The following is a 23409-nucleotide window of genomic DNA, read 5'->3' as shown; positions in this document are numbered from 1 at the left end:
TTTGAATGATTATTGTTAAACATTGTTTATTTATTCATGATTAATGATTATACAATACCTTAAACCATATTTGTTAATCAATTTAGGATATTTGGTTTAATTGGTTGTAAATTTCTAAATTTAGGGTTTTATATATAATTTATTGCAATTTACTTCATTAGAGTGTTAATTGATTTGTGATTTCATTCTATAATTGATTTAGGTATTTTGTTTGAATTTCTTGAAATAAGAGTTTAGATAATTGATTTAGGGTTTTTGGATATAAACTTTTGAAATTGGGAGGATGTTAAATTTATTGTTATATTGTTTTCTCTAGGTTTTAAAAATTTGAAGAATATAATTAGGATAGTTGATTTTTTGGAATTTATTTTAGTTGTGAATGGTGAATTTTTTTGTCTTTGATTAGTTTGATGATGTATTTGTTAATATTTTTAGGTTTTTGTATAGAAATTTTCCATTTATTAAATTGGGTCTCATAATATGGTTTATTAAAGTACGGGCAGTAGCATGCTGTAGATTAATTAATGTGAATTGAGGAAATACTTCTCCCTCTCTTTGTCTAAATTCATAATTCTATTGTTAGTGCTCATGAAATTATTATGATCGAAAATAGCACATAGATTAAATAGTGTTATAAACATTAAAATTATGTTGATATGATTAAAATAATGATAAAATGGTAATATTTATGTGTTGTTTTCAAAATATAAAAACTCCGCAGAACAATTTTGTGAGTCAAATAATGTTAAATGTGTATTTTTTAATTAAATTATGACTGTTATCACTTTAGTTTGTTAACTAATCGGGTTATTATTTAGTGTAGGTCGTGGCCTATTAATGTATGTGTGGTTCTCACTTGTAAGTGCCTCCTACTATTTGGTTGTTAATTTAACACCGAGAGACGATCTTTGAGAGGATGAGTTTGTAGGTGATCTAATTATAACACGATTTAATTGCTTGCATAATAGAGAACATAGTATAGACCAATTAGACTGAGTCAAGCTTAATAATAAATAATAGAGTACATATATTTTACAACAAAACTTAGGTTGCGCAAATGTTACATGCTTAGATATAAATACAATGGAAATATAAAAGAAAGCATTAGTTATATTAGAGAGTATATTACAGGAAATATAAAATAACAGGTAATTAAAACAGCATACATAAATATATGTAAATGTTTATTTTGGTCACATGTAAACACACTTACTTTAAGAGCAAGTCAAAACCATGTGAATATTCTAGAAATAAAACAATAAAGATAGAAATGAAGCACGCAGGTACGCGCTCATGCAGTTGGTGTGCGCGCATGGATGATGATCTGATCGTGATTTGTGGTGAAAACAAATTAAATCCTACTGCATGCGCGCATATATAGTGCTTTTAATTAGGTTGATTCCATGCCTGTGAAGCTGCATCAATATAATGTTGAAAACAATCAAACAAATAAATAATTACGGAGTGTACATTTTAATTTGACGGGTGTACATACTAGCTAGCTAGTTGAAATAATAAATCTAAAGAAATAGTCCATTTGGATATAATATATATAGTTATATACATAGTCGTACGTACCTTCTCTAGAAAGATCCCAGTTATGGTCTTGGTGCAGACACCACGCAAAATAGCCGCGCAAGGCCATTTCCCTGGCATATATAACCTTAGTAGAAATGGAGCTTATGTCATCATAAGAAACCCAAACCTGATCCTTATAGCAGTAGTCCGTAACATAGTTTTCATCGTATTGATGAGCAGCACCCTGCTGTTCAATAAATGTCCTTAGGCCATCATAGCTGACTGTGGATGCACCGAACGCAGAAGTATCTGGACCGATTATAGGAGCTAAAATACCATGACTGTGGGCATTTACGAGCTTACAAGCATGCCCATAAAAGGGCAATCCAAACACAATCTTTGCAGGAGACAAACCTTCATTTATCCAAGACTGAATCCCAGCACTTCCGGAATTAACTATTTGTGATGGTGACTTAAGTGGAGCATGGGGCTTAGCGACTCTATCTTCGTTGTTGGGAAGATTAATGTCATAAGACATGACATTAACCCAATCTAGGTTAGCGTTAATGGCTTGTACGGGGAATCTTGGGTTGCCCTCACCCCATGGTACAGTTGCTCTATAAAAAAGAGCAGCAGTTAACAGCAAATTCAGACCCCTATGTCTGATTTCCGCCCGGAAGTCAATGATCAGTTGTCCCAAGTTATTCATTTCGTCTATACGACTCTGTCCCTCCCAATCCAAGTCAATTCCATCGTACTTAAATTTTAGAGCTTGGTCTATTGTAGATCTAATAAAGATCATTCGAGTAATCTGTTCGCGAGCCATATTGTTGAATACATTTGAATCAATGGCTGCTCCTCCTAACGATAGAAGCACTTTTACGTTTGGGTTCCTTTGTTTCACAATTTTAGGAAATTCAGCAATTTCACCACTAAGTGAAATTGTATTGTTTTGATTAAGTGTAGCAAATGCAGCAAAGAGATGAGTGAAATGCTCTGAATGGATTTGATTCGCGCTTAGACCACCGGCCTCTGCCCAATATCCACCCTTCACTGCGTCTGCACGCATAATAAAATCACAAATTCTTGAGTGAGACGGTTTCACCGTGAGACGTTTCCCATATATGGATTGAATATCCCATTTGATATAATAAGCATATGTACTTTTTGTTTTGAGGTCGTCTCACCGAAAAACGGTCTCTCACAAGAGTTACTCTAACAAAATATGGAAAAAAAGAATACTAAATTCTATTAATTATATATATATATATATATATATATATATATATATATATATATATATATATATATAGGGAGATTCCACATGGTAGCATTGAACTTTCATGAAACGCCAGTGGTAGCACTTTTGTAAGATTTTTCTACATAGTAGCATCCAGTTTATGCCTTATCTAACTGGCGTAGCATTTTCATTAAATTTTTGCCAATTTCTGTTTAATTCACCATTTTGACATTTCTAATCTTATTAAGTGTTGGTTGTTGTCTTTATAATTTGTCCTAAACATTTGAGAGAACTGATGAATTAAACGGTGATTTAAGTGTCAAAATGGTGAATTAAACATTTGAGAGATACCTTATCCAGTATGTATGCAAGTCAACGCTCATTACCTCGTAGTTTTTTGGGCATGAGTCACGAGTTGGACCACGTAGTAATTATGTGACAAATTTTCACGGCGTAACAAACTGGGTTAACTCCCTTAAAACAATTATTGTTACATATATGGATTTTTAATTTAGTGGCTGTTCGTTGTTGTCTTGTTAATTTAGTTTATATATATAATGTGAATATAGTAATAATTGAATTTACGATAGTATGTGCATTTGACGTACTAAATATTAATAGAGTTATTAATTTTTTCATTTTAATTAAAAATTCAAAGAATAATAAGTTAAAGAGAAATAGTATCAGATTTACTCCATGATAATTTACCTGCATTGCTGGAACTCGAACTCATGATCGATGTAAGCTAGCTGTGAAAAATGCCTCTTAATTTGTGAATGAAAAATGAAAAATGAGAATGAGAATGAGAATGAGAATGAGATTGGAAGAAATGGCTGTTATCGTTGCTCTTATATACTATTTCAGCAACTTACAAAGTCAACTTAATGCAAAACTACCTAATTTCATAAATCACCCAATTATTAAATTAATACTCCCATCGGTAATTTTAAATTTATCTATTCATCATAATCTATATCCTATATCCGTATAATTTTGCAAAATTAATAAATTTAATGCAAAATTAATTGATTAGTACTCCAATGAGCGTAATTTAAAAAATCAACTTCCCACCTCCACTTGTAAATTCATCACATTATTATAATTTTGCAAAATCAATTAATGCAAAATTCATCACAAGTTGACTTTGTAATAAGTTGCTGAAATAGTATATAGGATATAGATTATGATGAATAGATAAATTTAAAATTATCGATGGGAGTATTAATTTAATAATTGGGTGATTTATGAAATTAGCTAAATTTAAAATTACCGATGGGAGTATTAATTTAATAATTGGGTGATTTATGAAATTAGCTAAATTTAAAATTACCGATGGGAGTATTAATTTAATAATTGGGTGATTTATGAAATTAGCTAAATTTAAAATTACCGATGGGAGTATTAATTTAATAATTGGGTGATTTATGAAATTAGCTAAATTTAAAATTACCGATGGGAGTATTAATTTAATAATTGGGTGATTTATGAAATTAGCTAAATTTAAAATTACCGATGGGAGTATTAATTTAATAATTGGGTGATTTATGAAATTAACTAAATTTAAAATTACCGATGGGAGTATTAATTTAATAATTGGGTGATTTATGAAATTAGCTAAATTTAAAATTACCGATGGGAGTATTAATTTAATAATTGGGTGATTTATGAAATTAGGTAGTTTTGCATTAAGTTGACTTTGTAAGTTGCTGAAATAGTATATAAGAGCAACGATAACAGCCATTTCTTCCAATCTCATTCTCATTCTCATTCTCATTCTCATTTTTCATTTTTCATTCACAAATTAAGAGGCATTTTTCACAGCTAGCTTACATCGATCATGAGTTCGAGTTCCAGCAATGCAGGTAAATTATCATGGAGTAAATCTGATACTATTTCTCTTTAACTTATTATTCTTTGAATTTTTAATTAAAATGAAAAAATTAATAACTCTATTAATATTTAGTACGTCAAATGCACATACTATCGTAAATTCAATTATTACTATATTGGCACGCATGTTATCATCATCACCGTACCCAATATATTTGCATATTATAGATGAACTAAATTAATAAGGCAACAACAAACAACGACTAAAGATCGATATCTGTATCAATAATTGTTTTAAGGGTGTTAACTCAATTTGTTGCGTGGTGACGATTCGTCACATTATTTGTTGTAAAATGTTACTTTATTTATTAAATAAACAATAAAATAAAGTTACAAGTTTGTAGAAGAAAACAAATTACATATGACAATCAAGAACCATGCTTATGTACACCACCGAGAACTCCGAGAAATCGATCTTCAAACCCGAACAAAGTAACAAGATGATTTTGTTTGAACTTAATATTAATTCTAGGCGAGATGCTCTTTCCTAAAACATCATTTCCTCCTTACTACGGTGCTTGGGAATAAATCAGAAATATGTTAATTATACTAAATTCCTAGGTCTATATATTCTAAATGCTCAACACCTTCTTTTACCTGTTCAATTTCATAAGCCTTGTTTATCTCCAATTGGATTATGTTCATTTTACCAACAATACTTAAATTTAGTGTTGAATTTGAACACCGTTTGACTCAAATCTCCTAAAGCTTGGTTCTTTTCTCAAAATAATAATGAGTTTTTGGGAATGAATCCATTTGGAAATACCTATCTTTGCGTTGACAAAAAAAATCGTTAATCAATGTGACAACAAATGAAGCTAACTAATACGCAATAGTAGCAATTTTATGGTGCAAAGATAAGGAACATTAGCTACTGCACTATTAGCAACAGTACCACCTTCACGTACAGTAGATATTGCAAAATAACAGCTTCATAATGCAAAGATGATGATCAGTAGTAGCTACTGTTTAGATAATAATCAAAACATTGTGAAAGAATAGCTGCATTTCCGAACATTGTGAGACAAAGGAACGGAAACGTAAAAGTGAGGAGCAACCGTTGATTCAAATGTATTCAACAACATAGTCGAGAACAGGATACTCGAATGATCTTTATTAGATCTACAATAGACCAAGCTTTAAGATATAATTTCGATGGAATTGACTTGTATTTGAAGGAAAATCAGAGTCGTGTAGACGAAATGAACAACTTAGGACAATTGATCATTGATTTCCGGGCGGAAATCAGGCGTAGAGATCTGAATTTGCTGTTAAGTGTTAACTGCTGCTCTTTATAATAGAGCAAATGTTCCATGGGGTGCGCCTAACCCTAGATTTACCGTACATGCCATTAACGCTAACCTAGATTGGGCTAATGTCATGGCTTATGACATAAATGTTTCCGGTAACGGTGGAGTCACTATGCCCCATGCTCCACTTTTCGTACCTGTAAATACTGAAAACCAGCAGCTGGGCATGGATTCCGGAAGTGCTGGGGTTCAATCTTGGATTGATAACGGTTTGTCTCCTGCAAAGATCGTGTTCGGATTGCCCTTTTATGGGTATGCTTATGAGCTCGAAAACCCTCGCAATCGTGGTATTTTAGCTCCTATATTCGGTCGAGATAATGGTGTACTGTTCGGTGCATCAGGCAGCTATGATCGCATAAGGACATTTATTGAACAGCAGGACGCTGTTCATCAATACGATGAAAATTATGTAGCTGATTACTGCTATGATGATCAAGTTTGGATTTGTTATGATGACAAAAGGTCCATTTCTACTAAGGTTAAATATGCCAGGGAAATGGCCTCGCGCGGCTATTTTGCGTGTTGTCTCCACCAAGACCATAACTAGAATATTCACATTGCTTTTGACTTGCTCTTAAAGTTTGTTTACATGTGAAAATAAACATACATATATATTTATGTATGCTCTTCTAATTATGTGTCATTTTATTATTTTCTATAATATAATCAACTAATTTTTATTTCCATTGTATATATATATATATATATATATTATATAAGCATGTAACTTTTGTGCAAGCTAAGTTTTTAAGTACTCTTTGTTGTCAGATATACGTACTTTGTTTTTTTATTATTAAAGTAGACTCATTCTTAGTTTATAATATGTTCTTTATTATGCATGCAATTAGATCTTGTTAAGAGTTTTTTTTTTTTTGAAGGTTACCTACGGTATCGTTTTTCTCGGTCATAGCGTTAGGGGAAGGAAAAAGGGAGGGGAGGAAGGGTGTGAGATGCACGTGGTAAGGATCAAACATAAAACTTTCCATAAATAAGGTGAGGTAAACCAACTCATATATCTCATGATCCTTGTGTTAGAGTTAGATCACCAACATACTCCTTTCAAAGATCGTCTCTCGGTTTCAAACTAACAACTAAATAGTAGGAGCACACACAACTATACATTACTAGTCAAACGTTCATCTCTATTCTTGTACATATACATGTTATACATTTTAATATTAATAAAAATTTTAATTAAATGACTGAACACATGGCCTAAATAGATCCGAACTTAGATTCACCTTGACCACCAAACAAACAAGTGTTAACAAACAAGCACTAATCTATATGTACAAACAAACACACTAGTTGTAAATTGTAATCATAAAGGGATATAGTTTACATAAACCAAACAAAACCCTGAAAATTTTGGTAAATACTGAATCAAAATAGATAAATCATTCACTTTTTGCTACAATAACTATAATGTCGATGTGAAGTTTATATAACTTATTTCTACAAAGAAACAACACTCCATAGCCATAACTTACCACTGTATTCTATGATTCAACCCGACTTTAATCCTTTTCTAAAACCTATTACCATAATCCTCAAAAATGTCTATAAGACTGTGTTCCCTCATGAAAGGGAAGCGACTAAATCCACTCTAAACGAGACTAAAAACGTTATACATCAGGAGCCGACTCATTGATATCAGGGTAAAACCTCTGTTGCAGTGATTGCTGCGATCCAGTAAGGTTGTGCCCATTTCCTATGCTGTCGTCTTCCTCAATATGACTTTGTGCAGGCCTTTGTGACACTTCGGATGTGCACACTTCACTGTCTAAGGGCACAGACTGCTGGTTCGGTGTTTCTGTAGGAGTTGCATCAGGAAACACAGGGATCGGTGCAGCAGCTGTTGTTCGGCATTCGCGCTGATACTTCTTCCTTGGTGCCTTGGAACCGAAGGGCACAAAGGTCCCAAGCAGCATCTATCAGCAAACGAAACATGTTCCTTAGCGTTTTATCAAAGACCGATTGAAAACTATTTGTTTTAGTTGTTTTTGTTTCGGATTTTAGTTCAAAGTCCATGTACTCAAGTAGCTGTTAGAGTATATAACATATCCTAGGGCCTCAACCATTAGCTTAAGCTTTTGATTGAGTTGGTTCATTTACATGGTATAAGAAGCCAACGTGACTAGAGGTCAGTAGTTCAAATCTCAACCAACCCTCATTGAAGTGAAATATTCAACGCCCATGCACATCCACACTTTCAGCCTAATAGATTCTCATGTGAGAGTGCATGTTAGAGTAGATAACATATCCTAAAGCCTCAACCATCAGCTTAAATTTTTGGTCGAGTTGGTTCCTTGACAGTAGCGTGTTCAAGAACCTAACTTGCGTGTTTAAGAGTGGAGCTAGTTAGGAAGATAGACACTTACTTGAATAGGATCTGCGGCTGTAAGCCAACCAGCAACGATGCCACCAACCACACGGCAATCTGGACCTGCGATTGCAATGCTCAAGCCACCGTTTGTGGTTGTCACTCCATTAGCTTCATTCATTGTGTATGTTCCACTTAAACACAAGATCTCAAAACGGCCCTGCACCATTGTTCATGTTATAGATTAATCGAGTAGCCTTCAGGTCAAACAAATTGTTGTATGAGGCAGTTTCGTAGTAAGACGTAATGCATTCATGATTTATTGAATAGCTTAACTAATACCAAAAGTAGCTATTAGATCAATTATGTATAGATACATAAACTTTTCTCTTATATGGCATTATAAATATCGATCTTTCTTTATGTGTATATTATAATCAGAGGCCCATAACGTATTGTGAGCTAATAAATGGACATAGTTTTCTATCTATTTTAGATACAAATACCCTACTCCAAGTAAGATATCTCTATAGCTACAAAATAATGCATCAACTCATAAATTTAAGATATTCCATTTAAGAATATGTTTATTAGTAAGATCCTCATAGCCTAAAATGTATGTTCTTTGATATACATAAACATAATAATAATCAATTTAATTCCTGAAACGCACTTCCTTAAATCATTATTATAATCACATATAACATTTATTTTACCCAAGCACTTTAAAATAATATTACCTGATTTAACTTAATTTGCTACATTTCATCCTAAAAACTAAAAATTGTAACATAATAAATGGCACAAAGAAAATACAATTGTTGCAGACGGATCGTCGGAAGTACCTCATAAGTCAGAAGTCCACTAGTCGATCCGGGTTGTCGGACGGTAACATTGGAGATGGTACCAGTAGCAGACAGTACACTAACTCCTCGGGGACCCGACCCGGACCCAGCTTGTTGGCCAACAGCATGGATCTTGGCCATAATATCCTGCAAAAGAATTATCCCACAAGAAAAAAATAGATTAGTTACACTAAACATTTCTCACAATTACCATTTTACAGCTGTCAAAAGTGCAAAGAATAATTTACTCATTTTGTCCTATTGTCCTATTGAGTTTAATGTATGGGGCAAGCAAAATTTATAAAACCTTATTTATTACGCAGTATCTTTTGAAATGAAATTCTTACGTATTTTAGGAATTATTAAAAGAAATTGTATTTGACACCAAAATGTATAAAACAAAATAGTTTATGCTTGAATATTTGTTCATAAAAAAAGCAAGAATAACGCAAAATCCATGTCATAATCCAATGAATCTATTAAAAGTGAAAATTAAGTATTAACTTTAAAATTTAATATAAAAAAAATGCATCTTAAAATTAATTTGGGATCACTAATTTTTGGAGGCACTAAGCGATTTGGCAAGAAAAACGGAACATACCTCTCCTTTTTGAACTGGTACGACATAAATAGTAAAGTCTGATCTTGGTGCGTCTATAAACATTCCACCTTCATACATCCAAATAACAAAAAAATCAATAACCATAAAAATAAGATTTCGGTCACAAACACAATAATAATTTTTTGGTCAATGCAAGTAAATTCTCATTCAATATGACTAATATTTCAGTCACTTTAAACATAAAAATCTTTACGTGGCCTTCTTATCATCTAACAAAGTTAAAGTTCAAAAAAAAAATTCCTTATAAAAGGCATCGAAATCAAAAAAATAATAATATAAAATTCACAGTCAAAAACTGTAATAATAACAATTTTCAAGAACAGGATTATGTATTAAATATTATTTTAATTAATAAAATATCAAAATATTAATTTACCTTTTTTGTTTACCAAAAAATAATTATTCCATTATTGTTCAAAACTCATAAGCAAAGTAGTTACAATTTTCATTTAATTGTTCAAAGTCTACTTCGACTTCAATAAAATATTGAATTTTTATTGTAGTTTATAGGTACATACACAAACTTTATTTTTAAGTCATTATAATATTATAATAAAAAATAAATTTTAAAATATTAAAGTCGACTATCAATTATAAATAAATCTTAGTGAATCATTTAGCGGCGCTTTACATAAATTATCCTTCTACATCCATACGATAGTTATCTACAAAATTAAACCAAAATTATTTACAAATATACTCCCACATCCATTTAATTAAATACATTTATAATTTATAATAAATACTAAATTTCTAGTAATATATTAGGAAAAAATAATTGCAGATATTTTAAAGATGTTAAGTAATTTAAAATAAAACTATATCAAAGTTCTAACTACAAGTTACACAAAATAAAAATAAAATTGAAATACAATTAATTGCATTTAAGATTCAATTCCAAAATCAATTTTAAATAAATTTAAATAATACTTCTTCCTTATTATAATTATTAGGGAAATGATATATACAGCCCTAAGGATTATATATAAGAAAAAATCTTGTATTTAATTTATATAATTTAATATTATTTTTGCTTTGAAAACATAAACATTTAATTATACTTTATTATTTTATCATTTAATACTTATTGGGTAGTTAAAATCATTAAATAAAATATTTATCGTTTTTTAATTTTTAGATTAGATTCTCTTAAAAATTTTAAATTATTAATTACAAAGAGAATTTATTAATTTTTATGTACAATCCTAAGAGCTATAAATCATTTACCCTTATTATTATTATTATTATTGAGTTTTTTACCAAAATGTTGTTCATTAATTACAAAATTCTAAAAATAATGTTATATAAATTTAAATTTCCATATTAATGTCCACCTAAGAAATACTTTTTTTACCAAACAATTTACCATTATCACTAGGGGTGTTCATTAGCGGACACTCGGCATTTCAGCTACTCGGAAAGTTGGATATCTAAAAAGTCGGATACCTGTTTTAACGGTCCGTGTCCCGGCCCAATTTATGCGTGTACCCGATACCGAGTTCCCGATTTTATTTATCGTATTTTTGGGCAGAATTTATTGGGTACTACAAGCACAAAACTCCCTCTATTCCTTTTTGTTTGTTCACTTTAACTTTTACACTTATTTTTTAGAAAATTTTAAGCTTTAATATCTCTAACGACGCATCATAAAAAATTATAAAAATTATATATTAAGAAAATTTACATCAAGATAAATCCAACAAGATCTCACAAGAATATTTTTTATCTTCAATATATATTTTAAAAATCTAATTTAAATTTCTCTCTAAAAGTGAAAAAACAAAAAGAAATAGAGATATTTAAAAACAAGATATAGTAGTAGAATGCAAGTAGAGGATGACACGATTACAACATATTCCATATTCCTAAATTTAACGATCAAGGAATGAAAAATTTAAATAAATACATAACACAAAGCATTATAAATGGTAGGTCATTTTTTCCAAAAATATTATCAATTACGGGCTGGGTACCCGACCTGTATTAACCAGGTCGGGTCATAAACCGCAATATGATTTTTAACGGGTACCCGTTGACCCGTTATTAAAGGGGAAAATTTTTATTTTACGGTATCAAATGGACCCTACTAGCATATTCGGTAAGAAAATGACATTTGCAACTTAATAAAACTCGACTATAAGCAACAAGATATATTAATTAATGGGTTTGATTACCTCAAGTCTTGTATTGTAATTGCTTAATCCTGTCAAAAATGCTTTGTGTTATGTATTTATTTAAAAAATGTTTCATTAGCTTGTTAGATTTAGTAATATGAAATCTGTTGTAATCTTGTATTATATCAATCATCCTCTACTTGCATTCCACTATTGTTTCTAATTTTTAAAATATATTTTGCTTGAAGTGCTTAATAAATTATGCCCAAAAATACCATAAATAAAATCAGATAACTGGTGTTCCGATCTAATTTATCCGGATACCTATAAGTCGGGTTTATGGATAAATTGAGCCGGATACGGGCCGTTAAAATAATAAGTTGTTTTGGTGGAAAATAAGGTATCTTTGGTGGATATTAGTTTGGGAATTTAAACTTACATAATATTATTTTGGGAATTTTGTAATTAATGAACAACATATTGGTAAAAAACTCATTATTATTGTTATTATTATTACTTCCTACCTTCTCTAATTTTTTTACATTTGGAATATTCTACCTTATGGTCAAAGAAATTTAATTAATGTTTTTATACATATTTAGAATATAAAATATATTCGATTCGTGTGAATATATACTTTTTTATTATGTATTTTTTATAAATTTTTATTATGTGTAATTAGAGATACTGACATTTATAATTAGTTATTTATATATTTAATTATATATAATTAAAAATTATAAAAAGTAAATATTAAAACAGCCTAAAATTATACAATTCAAATAAAAACTAGAAGTATATTTTTTCTTACCAAAAGCGTGAAATATAAAATAAGTAAAATTATGAATGATGTCAAATGCCAATAATAAAGTTAATGTAGCAAGTATTTAAGAAAAAAATATATTTCACAATAAAAAAATTGAAATAAAATGGAGTAGTTAATATATTTTATTTTTGGTAAGAGAAAAAAAAAAAAAAAAAAAAAAAAAAAAAAAAAAAACTCACCAAAGGGAGGAGGTTGAAGCCAGTTAGCAGAATGTCTACCACGCCCTCTCTTCATTCCGCATTCACTCGAAAACGGCGTCGTAAAAGTAAATCCCGACGGATTAAAAACCGTCGTTGCAGGCGTCGATAATTTTTTTCCGGCGGAATACGCCGGATTCAAATTTCCATTCAGGTCATATTTCCTTGGTCTTCCTCTTTTCTTCTTCAGAACGTCAGAACTTCCAGTACTTCCTTGAGGAACCACCGCGCCGGAAAGTTCTCCGAGCCCGTTTGATGGATCCGAGTGGGCACAAACAACAACACCACTTATTGGAGTGGGTGACCCGCTTGCAGTGTTTTCGGGTGACCCGGAACCGGAAATGGGACTTCCTCCGTCTTCCATTGATGGGTTTTTCTGATGTGAAGTTTGAAAAAAGAGAAAAGGGTGAAAGAATGGCGCCACAAAATGAGCAAAGAACAGATGATTTTTCTCTCTTCTGTTCCTCTGTGTCACAGTCTGTGACTTTAGCAAAATTACAGAGAGAAATAAGGAGAAGAAGGAAATACAATTAATTTGTTGAAATAATGGGGTTTATATAGTGATTTAACGAATTAGGATTTGGGGGGTTGTAATATAATTATTATAATAATAATATTATAATATTATTATAAACACTTTGATTAAAATAATAATTTATAAACACTTTGAATAAAATAATATTATTTTATTGATTATTGGAGATATACAAATGATTTTAAAATTTAAATTTAATGTAGGTAATTTTTTTTTATTACTTTAGCTTTTATTTCTTAAATAATTGATGAGAGGGATAAGATTTATTTGTAAGAGATGATTCATATAATTAGCTATAGGATATTATTTTGCTTAATGAAATTAAATAGCATATCTTACTTTCTAAAAAGGCATTCAATATTGTGAAAAAAGAATGATATTCATTATTTATTTTAAATATTACTACATATTTTAGTATAGAAACATATAATTTGATATAATAAACATTCTCTTTCTAAAATAAAATAATATATAATGTAATTTAATTGTAACGATTTATGTTTATCCAGAAAACTTAAACTAAGATTTTATATTTATTTATCGTTATTATCGTTGATTTCAAGAACAGATTTGAGATGCTATAAATAGTATCAAAGTAACCATACTATCAAGGTCGATCCAAAGGGTGAGATCGCCTAGTGAGGAGAATTTTAGAATCGAATAGAGAATGACTTGTAGATATAACGAGGGCATTGCGAACCTTAATAGGAAAAATGTAATACTAGGGGAGGATAATTGTTTTAGTAGTATTTCATAAAATTAGTAAGGGTTAATGATGGTAATGGATTTTTGATCCTATTGGTCTCTCCGCAATTTTACTCTTATTTTTAGGGTTTGGGTCAAATTTTTGAAAAATAGTAGATCAATTTGGTGTTTTGGTTGGAAAAATGTAATAGGATTTTGGTCTAAGGTATTCAAATTCATATCCATTAGATTAGTCCTAGACTTATCAGATCTACTCTAAACTCGACTTATTACACAATCCAAATTTAACTTTAAATTCGTTATAAACATATTTCTATATTTACTTGAATTAGACTTATATACAATCTATAAACTAATTTTAGTACTAATAAAGCTTTTAAATTTTTAAAAAGCTTAATTTTAAATAATTAAATTAAGACTCACTTAGAATTTAAGATCCGACAAACTTGACGAGACTTGGTCCAGGTCAGGTTGGATACTATCCAAACTCGACATATGAGTCTATGACCATCCAGTACCTTACTTTAAAAATAACATTTTCTATCTAAATATCAATATATTTTCATAAATAAACATATAATTTGATTTTTACATTACGTAGATTTGTTTGCTTGAATAAACATTGCTTTTTGGAAATAAAAAAGTGACATATTAAATTACAAGTCATAATTAATGTTTCACCCTTGACATTTTAAATTTCAAAGTCGATAATGGGACAAAGTGCATTGAAAATTAAAATATAATTGTATTAGTTGTGGGGTCACTCTACAACTACAATGAGTTGGTTTACCTAGCGTAGTAGCGTGGAAGGATTTTAGGTTCGGATAAAGATTTTAGCCTAAATAGGATAAGATTAATTTGCTATCTGGGAGAATAAGGGGATGTTTGGCAAATTAACTTATTGAGAAATTTTAGCTATTTTAACTTATTTTGATGTGAATGCAGGGTTGATGGTCAAACCAGCTAATACTAGTGTTTGGTGAACTAGTTGGTTGAAGCAACTTACTGATATGAATAAGCTGTTTTTGAATAAGCTGCTCGAAGCAACGAATTCAAAATCAACTGATCGAACAAGTTAATAAAATCAGATAGTCAAATTAATCACTATAATCAGCTAACTAAACTCATGATTTTGTAATGGTATCAATGAATTGCAAAATTTATCCATGAATTTTAACTAGGTTTTTTACTTTTTATTTGTAACCACCATTTTGATAACGTTAAGTTCATTAACGGTTCATTTAATAATCAATACTAATGATGAAAATGGAAACTAATGATGTAGTTTTGATAGAAAAATCTCTTAACAAATTTTATGGTCATCCTTATCTTTTTCAGCAATTTAATTTTTTCACAAAGTTTAATTTTTTCACAAAGTTCATTCTAATGCATCACCATTGAAAATGTAGTATTAGGTGGTAATAGAGAATAATTCATCTTGGATGAGAGAGACCCATATAAGAGTATGTCTTAGTAAATAAGGATGATTTGTGAATTTAACAAATCACTTTATATGGTAGGATTTGACAGGGGGAGAGTTTTATAATTTAATTTACCTTTTTTAGTTTTGTTTATTTTATTATTATTATTATTTTTGTTTTTTTTGGTGATTTACAAATCACTGTTATTGATTAGGAATTATTTCCCATTTAATTAGTCTATTTTTCTAATTGATCACTTTAAAATTATAAGTAATCACTCTAACACACTATATGTACATGGGTTAGTCCAATAGAAATAATTTCACCATCATGAGACGTCTCATTTAAGAATTTGTAATAAACTTTTGAGTCAGAATTTAAGTTGATCTAGCTATAACTATTGTTAGTTGAAAGGCGTTTGGGTTAACATAAATTATTATATGAGACGCTTTTATTGTGAAACACCTATACATAGGCTTAATAGATAATAAAATTGATAATTGTTTGAAATTTTATTTTGAATATTCTCTAAAAATATTATTACATTTATTTATTTTAGAATATATCTTTTATTGAATGTAAAATAATTATTAAGTTTAATGTCTAAGCTTATATACTAGGTGAATTGGTTAAAAAAATTTTATTTGAAAACAAAAGCATAAAGTATTCTGGGGTATTATGTTCATGGTTATATAATAAATTGTGGGGTATTATCTGAACATTACCCGATTAGATACTTCGCTACTTTAAATGGATAATTACATATTTACAATTACTAAATTTGCAATTGGAGGGAGTATTTGATCAGATTAGATTTTGTATTTTTTTTATTTTTATCTTGATTATAGAAGTTGCGAGAAAAGAACGAATTATGTAAGAATCAAACTTACAATCTTATCTTTAAAAAACAGTATTTACTCTCAAATTGAAAAAAGACTTGGTTCTTGATAAGATAAATTTGAGAAGCACCTAAAATACAAATATAGAAAGATATGGTCATGTTCATATTTCATGCTCGGATTAAGGAAAGATATACATTTCCTTTTATTCATAGTAGCTTTTGATTTTGTCAAGAACCGTCTAAGGACAATGTACCAAATTCTTTTTTTTAGCAATTAAAGGAATATATAACTCCAAAAAAATCTTCTACAACCTAAGTTGTAGAAAAAGAAAAAAGCACCACCCTAAACACGAGAAACACGAGAGGCACGCACCAACCAGACCAAAACTGATAACAAGGGCGGCTGAACAAGCCTAGGGGCTAGGACAACCTGAATTTTAATCAAATGACTATAACTAAGACCACGACAACCTGAGCCTAGATTCCCCCTTGCCTGGATATCAGCCTTTTGATACCCAACTTGGCCACATACGCAAACCTCGCAACACGTTCGAGAAATTATTCCACAAAGGGTTTTGTAGAACTAAAATCAATAAAGTAGCCAATACATATGATAAGTGATATAAGTTAGAAGTGCTCAAATTACCTAAATTTTTGGGATGGGAGTTTCAATCTTACATCTAAACCAAGTCTATCGTTTACAAGAATTTAAGGGGGGAAAGTTTCAATCTTACTCACCAACGGGTACACTATAAATTGACCGAGCATACGTTGTCGTGTACACTTCAAATGAATCACTAATCAACAGTAGGAGCATGTTCCGCACTTTCACCTGCTCCATCCAACGGTCTTGTTAACAGAAAAACCAGCATGTTGTGGTTGTGACTCAAATTGAGATGGTGGTCTAGGATCCCTGGGCTTGGCAGGATCAACGAAGATAACCCATCCATCTAAGAACTTGGCGTTCATTTCTTCACGGGCCTTATTGGCTTCTTCTATACTGGCATATGTTACAAAACCAAATCCTTTTGATATTCCTGTAGGTCTATCTATAATGACTCTTGCTGCACTTAACATAATAAAATGGTTTAGCTGATTAATAGTAAGCAATGCCAGAAACTAAATGAAATTCAGACAGCAGTCTAAAAGATAATACCTTCAAGAAGCTGTCCAAAGGGAGCAAATGCTTCCTTGAGCTTTTCATCATTAGTAAATTTTGAAAGACCTGTATCACAAAGTATATAAGACAAAATATAGCTTCTTCATTTGATTTAATCACTTCCAAATTCACTGTAGGCTTTTTCAGCTTTTATCCTACTCATACACTCATGGTTCCATTCATCATCCTTTACTCCAATGTCATTAAGTGGCTCGCTAGTCGCTAGGGTTTTATGGGGATCTAACGTAACAAAATTTATCTTAGACTGATCCTCGTAAGCAAATGTTGATGGTTGAAGCCCCATAATACGTTATATATTCTATTATACCTCCTTACACAAGAGCCTTTGGACAAGAAATGTGGATGCAATACAACTATACAAGCTCTCCTCGTACCCAACGCTAAATTTCCACTTAAAATGAGGGGAACTTCCATTACAATGGCTTCTAAGTTTTAATACTATGTAAAAAAACCAACTCAATTAAAAGTTTAAAGTCTCACTACTATCTTTTATAAACATCATATGCAACTTCATATAAATAAATAAGTGCACATGATTTAATGAGTCATTCTAATAGCGTGAAAAAATTATAGCGCTATCGCTATGGTTGTCTACTAAAAATAGCAATCAAGTCGAAAATCATAGTTAACCTAGTACTTAAGGACAATCGCTTTCACCCTTGTGTGGGTTCGATTAATCCCCTCTACACGTGTCCGTAAGGATTTCCTAGCCTACACCTAAAAAAAAAATAGCAACCGAGTTTGTATCCAGTTATAAGAGCCCAAGCATCTATTCTCAAATCTCAATGCTACCTACTCCAATTGTAAATATCACAAGATAAGCACAAAATTTGAGTTTCACAGAACACCAATAGAAGTAAATTTACCCTCAGGCCATCAATCCTCTTTAGTTCTTCTACTACTAAACAAAAACTAAGAATCATCAGGCAGAGCACACAAAAATTTGACAATTGAGTACTCGAACATATACTAAACTATAGAACATTGAAATTCTACATTTCTTTATTGCAACTGAAAAATCCAACGAAATCATATGAAAAAGAAGATATAGCAAAAGATACAATTTCCAAATTGCCAACAACAAGTCCACAACCTAAGTTTTCCTTTAACTTTGTTTTGCCTTTACGCAATCTTCACGAATACAAAATTCCACCCCAAAATGTCAATTAGCAATTATATTTAACAAATCAGTCAATACATGGTTAAAAGTCAAGATTTCATCAAACGAAGTAGGTGAATTTATATAATAATTGAATAATCCAATGAGCATATATATACATAGAAATTGCGGAAAAATATAAAAATTGACAAGAAAAGATGCGATTGATTTACCGCTAACGAAGAGCTTGGGAGAAGTAAGAGTTGAGTTGAGGCGAATGGAAGAAAGCTGCGATTGCAGAATTGGGGAAACAGAAGAAGCTCCATTGAAAACCCTGCGAAGATTGTTGGCCAATGCCATTGTCAGATTGTTGGAATCACAGGAGAATAGCAGAGAAATGCAATAGAACTAGCACTTGCAAGGGTAGGGTTTTAGGGTTTTAGGATTTTAGGATGTGAGATTTATAGGGATATAAATGAATTTAATGTTAAATAATAAAATTGAAATTTATAAAATCTAAAATTAATTAATCAAATAAAAGTAAATTTCAAGTAAGGATTCTATAATGAAGTTTTTCTTTTTGACATCGGAAGTTTTGTGGTATTTTTAATATATGATTAATATTTAAATTTTTTTATATATAGGATATACTGAGAAAAAGTAAGAAATACGTGAAAATCGAATTAAAGATCTTAAAGTTGGTTAGTAAATGAGCTATGTTAGAAGACTTCTATGTTTGGCTCAATTACGAAAATAAAATATTACAAACTAAAAAAGTGGACCATGATAAAATTGTGACATTTTCGTGGGTACAGAAGGAGCGAGAAGTTGAAATTGATCAACTAGGAGTAGGACAATAGAAATTTAAGCATGTTAAGATATTTTAGGTCAATGACGATTTCAGTAGGACCGGCGGGTGCAACTAAACCCGTACTAAGCCCACATGAAATTAGCAAAGTAGCAGAAATTGAGATACATACAAATCTTCGGGTTACATTAAATGTAAATAATGTACAGCCCATCGGTTACGGTAAATTATTAAATATGGCTTTTAACTATAGTTGCGAAATTAACTCTTTATTGCCCCATTTTATTTTTTTCCCCTTTAACCTCTCTTCCTCTCATATTCAACCCCGTAATTGAACTTTTTTTGGTTGAAGTAATTGACCATTGTTATAATGATAATTTATATCACTATAATTAAACCTATAAACAAAAAATTTTGTAACCGCCACTCAGGGGTGGAGGCACATAGTAGGCTAAGGGGTCATTTGACCCCATATGATTCTTTCGACCCTTGAAAATCTAAGTATCATTGTTAAGGTACGATACAAAAAATTATTGAATTGTAGCAATTTGACATCTATCAATAACTAAAATTAGCATCTAAAGTTAAAGTAGTACATAGTTATAAAGACATTTATCAATTGATTTTAACGAGTATTAATGTATCATAAACTATAATTCTTTTGTATTGGATTATTTATAATTTGTGGGCAAATACAAATGACTATTTTTCTACAAGATTGGCCATAATTTAAAGTTCGTAGTCAAATTAATAAGGGGAATTCTACATGGTAAGTACCAATTATAGGGAAAGGGCGAGTGGTAGCAATTCTTAACTTTTTTTTCCACAAAACAGCACTCAACTCTTTGAAAACTCACTACAGTAACATTATAATGCAAAAAACGTTATGTTAGCCGTTAAATGGTGAAATGACACAAATTTCCTTGTTTAATTTCAGTAAAACGCAATATCTCTTTTCTTCCTTTGCATGTCTTCTTGCTCTGCCATTAATCTTCTTCTTCCAACATCATAAACCATGTCCTCATCATCCATATACTCAGAAATTTCTTCAAGACCTCCAATAATAGCGATAGACATAGACATCAAAGAGATTTATGCTGTTAAATGCATGTGTAGCAATGGCCAACAAGGGCGAATTTTGGAAGTTAGGATTTCGGATTCGAGTGCTAACCCATTGAGGTTGTATTACAAATGTAAAACTTGTTTCTTTTTTAGCTGGGTGAAGGAAGAAGATTTGACCAGTTATGGAAGACGAAGGTTGATGTGTGAAGCATATGGAGGAGAAATCTCCACCCAAATCAAGCCATTGAACCTCATTGTTATGCATGTAATAAAACCTGGGTTGTAAAGACATTTCCTTTCCTGCATTAATACAATTAGCCTCCCAATCCAAAATCAGGTCTAATAGGGTTTCTCTATCTTTATCATAAACATTAAATATTGTTCAATATCCTTCCATTGAAACCTAAGTACCACTCGTTCCTCCATTCTATAACAAAAAACAAAGAGTTAGTGAAGCTACCAAAACCCTAACTTTGAAATAAAATAGAAATGATCAAACCCTAAAAATGCAGACAAAGTATGAATACCAACCTCACTGTGTATATGCAAAACCCTAATTATGCAAAAAAAAAACAAAAACAAATGATCAAGCGAAACAGAGGCAAGAAATATACCTGAGAATAGCTATGATTACAGTAGACGAACAAGATAAATAGTGAAATGAAGAAAATTTTCGTTGATGAACACGCACAATTCAAAGAGGAGGGAAGTTGTGATGAAATTGACAGATGTTGATGGAATTCAAAATGAAAAAGATGAACTTCATTAAATACCGGAAGAAAGAGGAGGAAAGTTACGATTTAATATGGGTATTTGTGTCATTTCACCATTTAACGACTAACATAACGTTTTTTGCATAATAATAAAACTGTAGTGAGTTTTCAAAAAGTTGAGTGCTATTTTGTGAAAAGAATTTTAAGAATTACTACCACTCGCCTTTCCCTATAGTTGATGCTTACCATGTAAAATTTCCCAATTAATAATTATTTGATGTTTCTAAGTTTCATATGTGATATATATATGTATCATAATTATTCATAATAACTATATATAAATTGACAAATTAAATACTCCATATGCATTACTAATTATAAATTTTTTTATTATTTAACTTTCATTTTTACTTTTTAAATTTACTAAATATAATATCTAAATTGGCCACTATAATATCTAAATTCTCGCGGCGGCCATTGTCCCATAATATTTAAAATTTTCAATTCTAATAATTATTTACATGATAAAAAAAATCAAGACTATTTACGGTTGGAAAGGTATAGGAATTAGGATACATTGATTGGAGGCTCATTTAGTCATTTTATATCTAATCAAATCGAATCATATAAAAGGGTATTACTTCACTTTTGACTCTTTGGCCAAAGTGTGAGGCCCTCTTAATAAAGATACAAAGGAAAAATCAAATTTTCTATGACTATTAATTTTTAATTTATAATTATAATTAACCTAAAATTCAATCCTAAATTAAGATTATAATTTAAATAATTTGATTCATGATTTAAAAATAATCCGAATAGAAAAAATCAAAAGAAATTGGACTTGTATCTAATTAAAATGGAATAGGAGCATTTTTCCAATTTTTTGTCAATCAATTTCAAATACTCTTAATCTTCATTAACTTTAAATATTTTTGATTTGGAATTTTGTACCATCAACCAATTGCTTTTAAAGTGAATAGGATGGGGTATGACGGTATAAGTCAATATTTTCTTATTAAAGCTTTAAAATTACAAATTTATCAATTTTTATCGATAAAAAATTAGTAAATTTTAAAACGCTTAAGCTATTGGATCAATATGAACTCAACCAAATCAAAAGAGACATAATCCAAATATGATCTGATAAAAAATAACCAAACTAAAAAGAATTTAACAAAACATTGGTTCAACTGAACGTTTTAAATTATCAAATCTTTAATTATATTGTTGATTTGCTATAATTTGGAGGAACATTTTAAAATGTTACCCAGCTGATTGATTGTTTTTGGAATGTCTTTTCCTTCAATTGAAATTGCTACATCTCTATTTTTGGTATTAGCTTACATTTTTCTTAAAATTTTGCTCACCCAGTGACTTTACTTTCTCATATTATCCATACATTTTTACCACTTTGCCATTAACTCTATTTTTACTTTATCATTATACTCTCTCTATTTCACATCATTTGATACAAGAACAAAAAGTGGGATAATTAAAGTGTTAAAAATTGGTAAATAGTGTAATTTATGGAAAAGTGGAGAAAATGTGTAGATAAAATGAAAAAATAAATTAAATGTGTAAATGAAAATTAAAAGGAAAATATAAGTCGTGACTGAAAATAAAATGTAACAAATTCTATAAGACAAATTAAAATAAAAAATATAGCAAAATCGTGACATAGAAGCATTATTGTTGTACGCGTTCATCAAATTAGACTGTTTTAGTATACCTTTTTTTAGATTACATGATACACTCAGAAAATGAGAAAATTAAATGAGAATCAAACTAATGACTTCCCATAAAAGTACCCTTGTAGGAAGTATTTGTTTTCATGGAATGTTTTACGCATGTTCAACATATTCGATCGCACATGAGCTTTTAATATTTATGTATGTAGTATATATGTTAAGTGCTTAAAGATACAAAGGTGTTATAAAAGCTGAAGCATCATAATCTTTGATATTGCATAAGCACAAATTCTTGTGAGAGACGGTCTCTCTGAGGGACCATCTAGAGTTGGGTTAGCCCATTATATATTTTTTAAAATATTATAAGTAGGCATTAAAAATGATATAAGTAGACATTTAAGATATTAAAAGTAGGCATTAAGAATACGGTAAATAAGTATTAAGAATAATATAAATTGACATTAAAAATACG

The 23409-nt window shown here is 30.3% G+C and overlaps 4 protein-coding genes across 4 annotated transcripts; 1 reads left to right on the top strand and 3 right to left on the bottom strand.

Annotated features, from left to right (window-relative positions):
- Positions 1-1386: 1386 nt before the first annotated feature.
- LOC130826700 (class V chitinase-like) lies at positions 1387-3491 on the bottom strand. The gene is made up of 3 exons (XM_057692268.1): positions 3467-3491; positions 1579-2577; positions 1387-1415 (listed from the first exon to the last, which is right to left on the bottom strand). Exons 1-3 carry the CDS (start codon positions 3489-3491, stop codon positions 1387-1389), a joined length of 1053 nt encoding a protein of 350 aa, XP_057548251.1.
- Positions 3492-5008: 1517 nt separating this feature from the next.
- Positions 5009-6921, top strand: LOC130826699 (class V chitinase-like). Its single transcript, XM_057692267.1, has 2 exons — positions 5009-6420; positions 6837-6921. The coding sequence occupies exons 1-2, from the start codon at positions 6029-6031 to the stop codon at positions 6919-6921; spliced, it is 477 nt and encodes a 158-aa protein (XP_057548250.1). The 5' UTR covers positions 5009-6028.
- Positions 6922-7324: 403 nt separating this feature from the next.
- On the bottom strand, positions 7325-13401 carry LOC130827556 (AT-hook motif nuclear-localized protein 7-like). The gene is made up of 5 exons (XM_057693307.1): positions 12868-13401; positions 9728-9795; positions 9127-9273; positions 8340-8501; positions 7325-7889 (listed from the first exon to the last, which is right to left on the bottom strand). The coding sequence occupies exons 1-5, from the start codon at positions 13247-13249 to the stop codon at positions 7584-7586; spliced, it is 1065 nt and encodes a 354-aa protein (XP_057549290.1). The 5' UTR covers positions 13250-13401; the 3' UTR covers positions 7325-7583.
- A 3544-nt stretch (positions 13402-16945) lies between these two features.
- LOC130827524 (organelle RRM domain-containing protein 2, mitochondrial) lies at positions 16946-19127 on the bottom strand. Its single transcript, XM_057693263.1, has 3 exons — positions 18900-19127; positions 17544-17612; positions 16946-17451 (listed from the first exon to the last, which is right to left on the bottom strand). The coding sequence occupies exons 1-3, from the start codon at positions 19024-19026 to the stop codon at positions 17216-17218; spliced, it is 432 nt and encodes a 143-aa protein (XP_057549246.1). The 5' UTR covers positions 19027-19127; the 3' UTR covers positions 16946-17215.
- Positions 19128-23409: the final 4282 nt, after the last annotated feature.

Source organism: Amaranthus tricolor, chromosome 11 (genome assembly GCF_026212465.1).
Source record: "Amaranthus tricolor cultivar Red isolate AtriRed21 chromosome 11, ASM2621246v1, whole genome shotgun sequence".
In the NCBI taxonomy this organism is placed as follows: domain Eukaryota; kingdom Viridiplantae; phylum Streptophyta; class Magnoliopsida; order Caryophyllales; family Amaranthaceae; genus Amaranthus; species Amaranthus tricolor.
Note: the sequence above shows the minus strand (reverse complement) of the source record. Positions and strands in the feature narration are given on the sequence as shown.

Coding starts and splice junctions, on each gene's coding strand:
- LOC130826699 (XM_057692267.1), top strand. CDS start 6,029: ATGGCTTATGACATAAATGTTTCCGGTAACGGTGGAGTCACTATGCCC. Junction 6,421..6,836: donor ATTTGTTATGATGACAAAAG/GTCCATTTCTAC, acceptor TTTTTTTTGAAG/GTTACCTACGGTATCGTTTT.
- LOC130827556 (XM_057693307.1), bottom strand. CDS start 13,249: ATGGAAGACGGAGGAAGTCCCATTTCCGGTTCCGGGTCACCCGAAAAC. Junction 9,796..12,867: donor GCTTCAACCTCCTCCCTTTG/GTGAGTTTTTTT, acceptor GGATGTATGAAG/GTGGAATGTTTATAGACGCA. Junction 8,502..9,126: donor GTGGACTTCTGACTTATGAG/GTACTTCCGACG, acceptor ACAATGGTGCAG/GGCCGTTTTGAGATCTTGTG.
- LOC130826700 (XM_057692268.1), bottom strand. CDS start 3,491: ATGAGTTCGAGTTCCAGCAATGCAG. Junction 2,578..3,466: donor TTCGAGTTCCAGCAATGCAG/GTAAATTATCAT, acceptor TTATGCGTGCAG/ACGCAGTGAAGGGTGGATAT. Junction 1,416..1,578: donor CTGGGATCTTTCTAGAGAAG/GTACGTACGACT, acceptor ATATTGATGCAG/CTTCACAGGCATGGAATCAA.
- LOC130827524 (XM_057693263.1), bottom strand. CDS start 19,026: ATGGCATTGGCCAACAATCTTCGCAGGGTTTTCAATGGAGCTTCTTCT. Junction 17,613..18,899: donor TCCCAAGCTCTTCGTTAGCG/GTAAATCAATCG, acceptor TTTGTGATACAG/GTCTTTCAAAATTTACTAAT. Junction 17,452..17,543: donor CTTTGGACAGCTTCTTGAAG/GTATTATCTTTT, acceptor TGTTAAGTGCAG/CAAGAGTCATTATAGATAGA.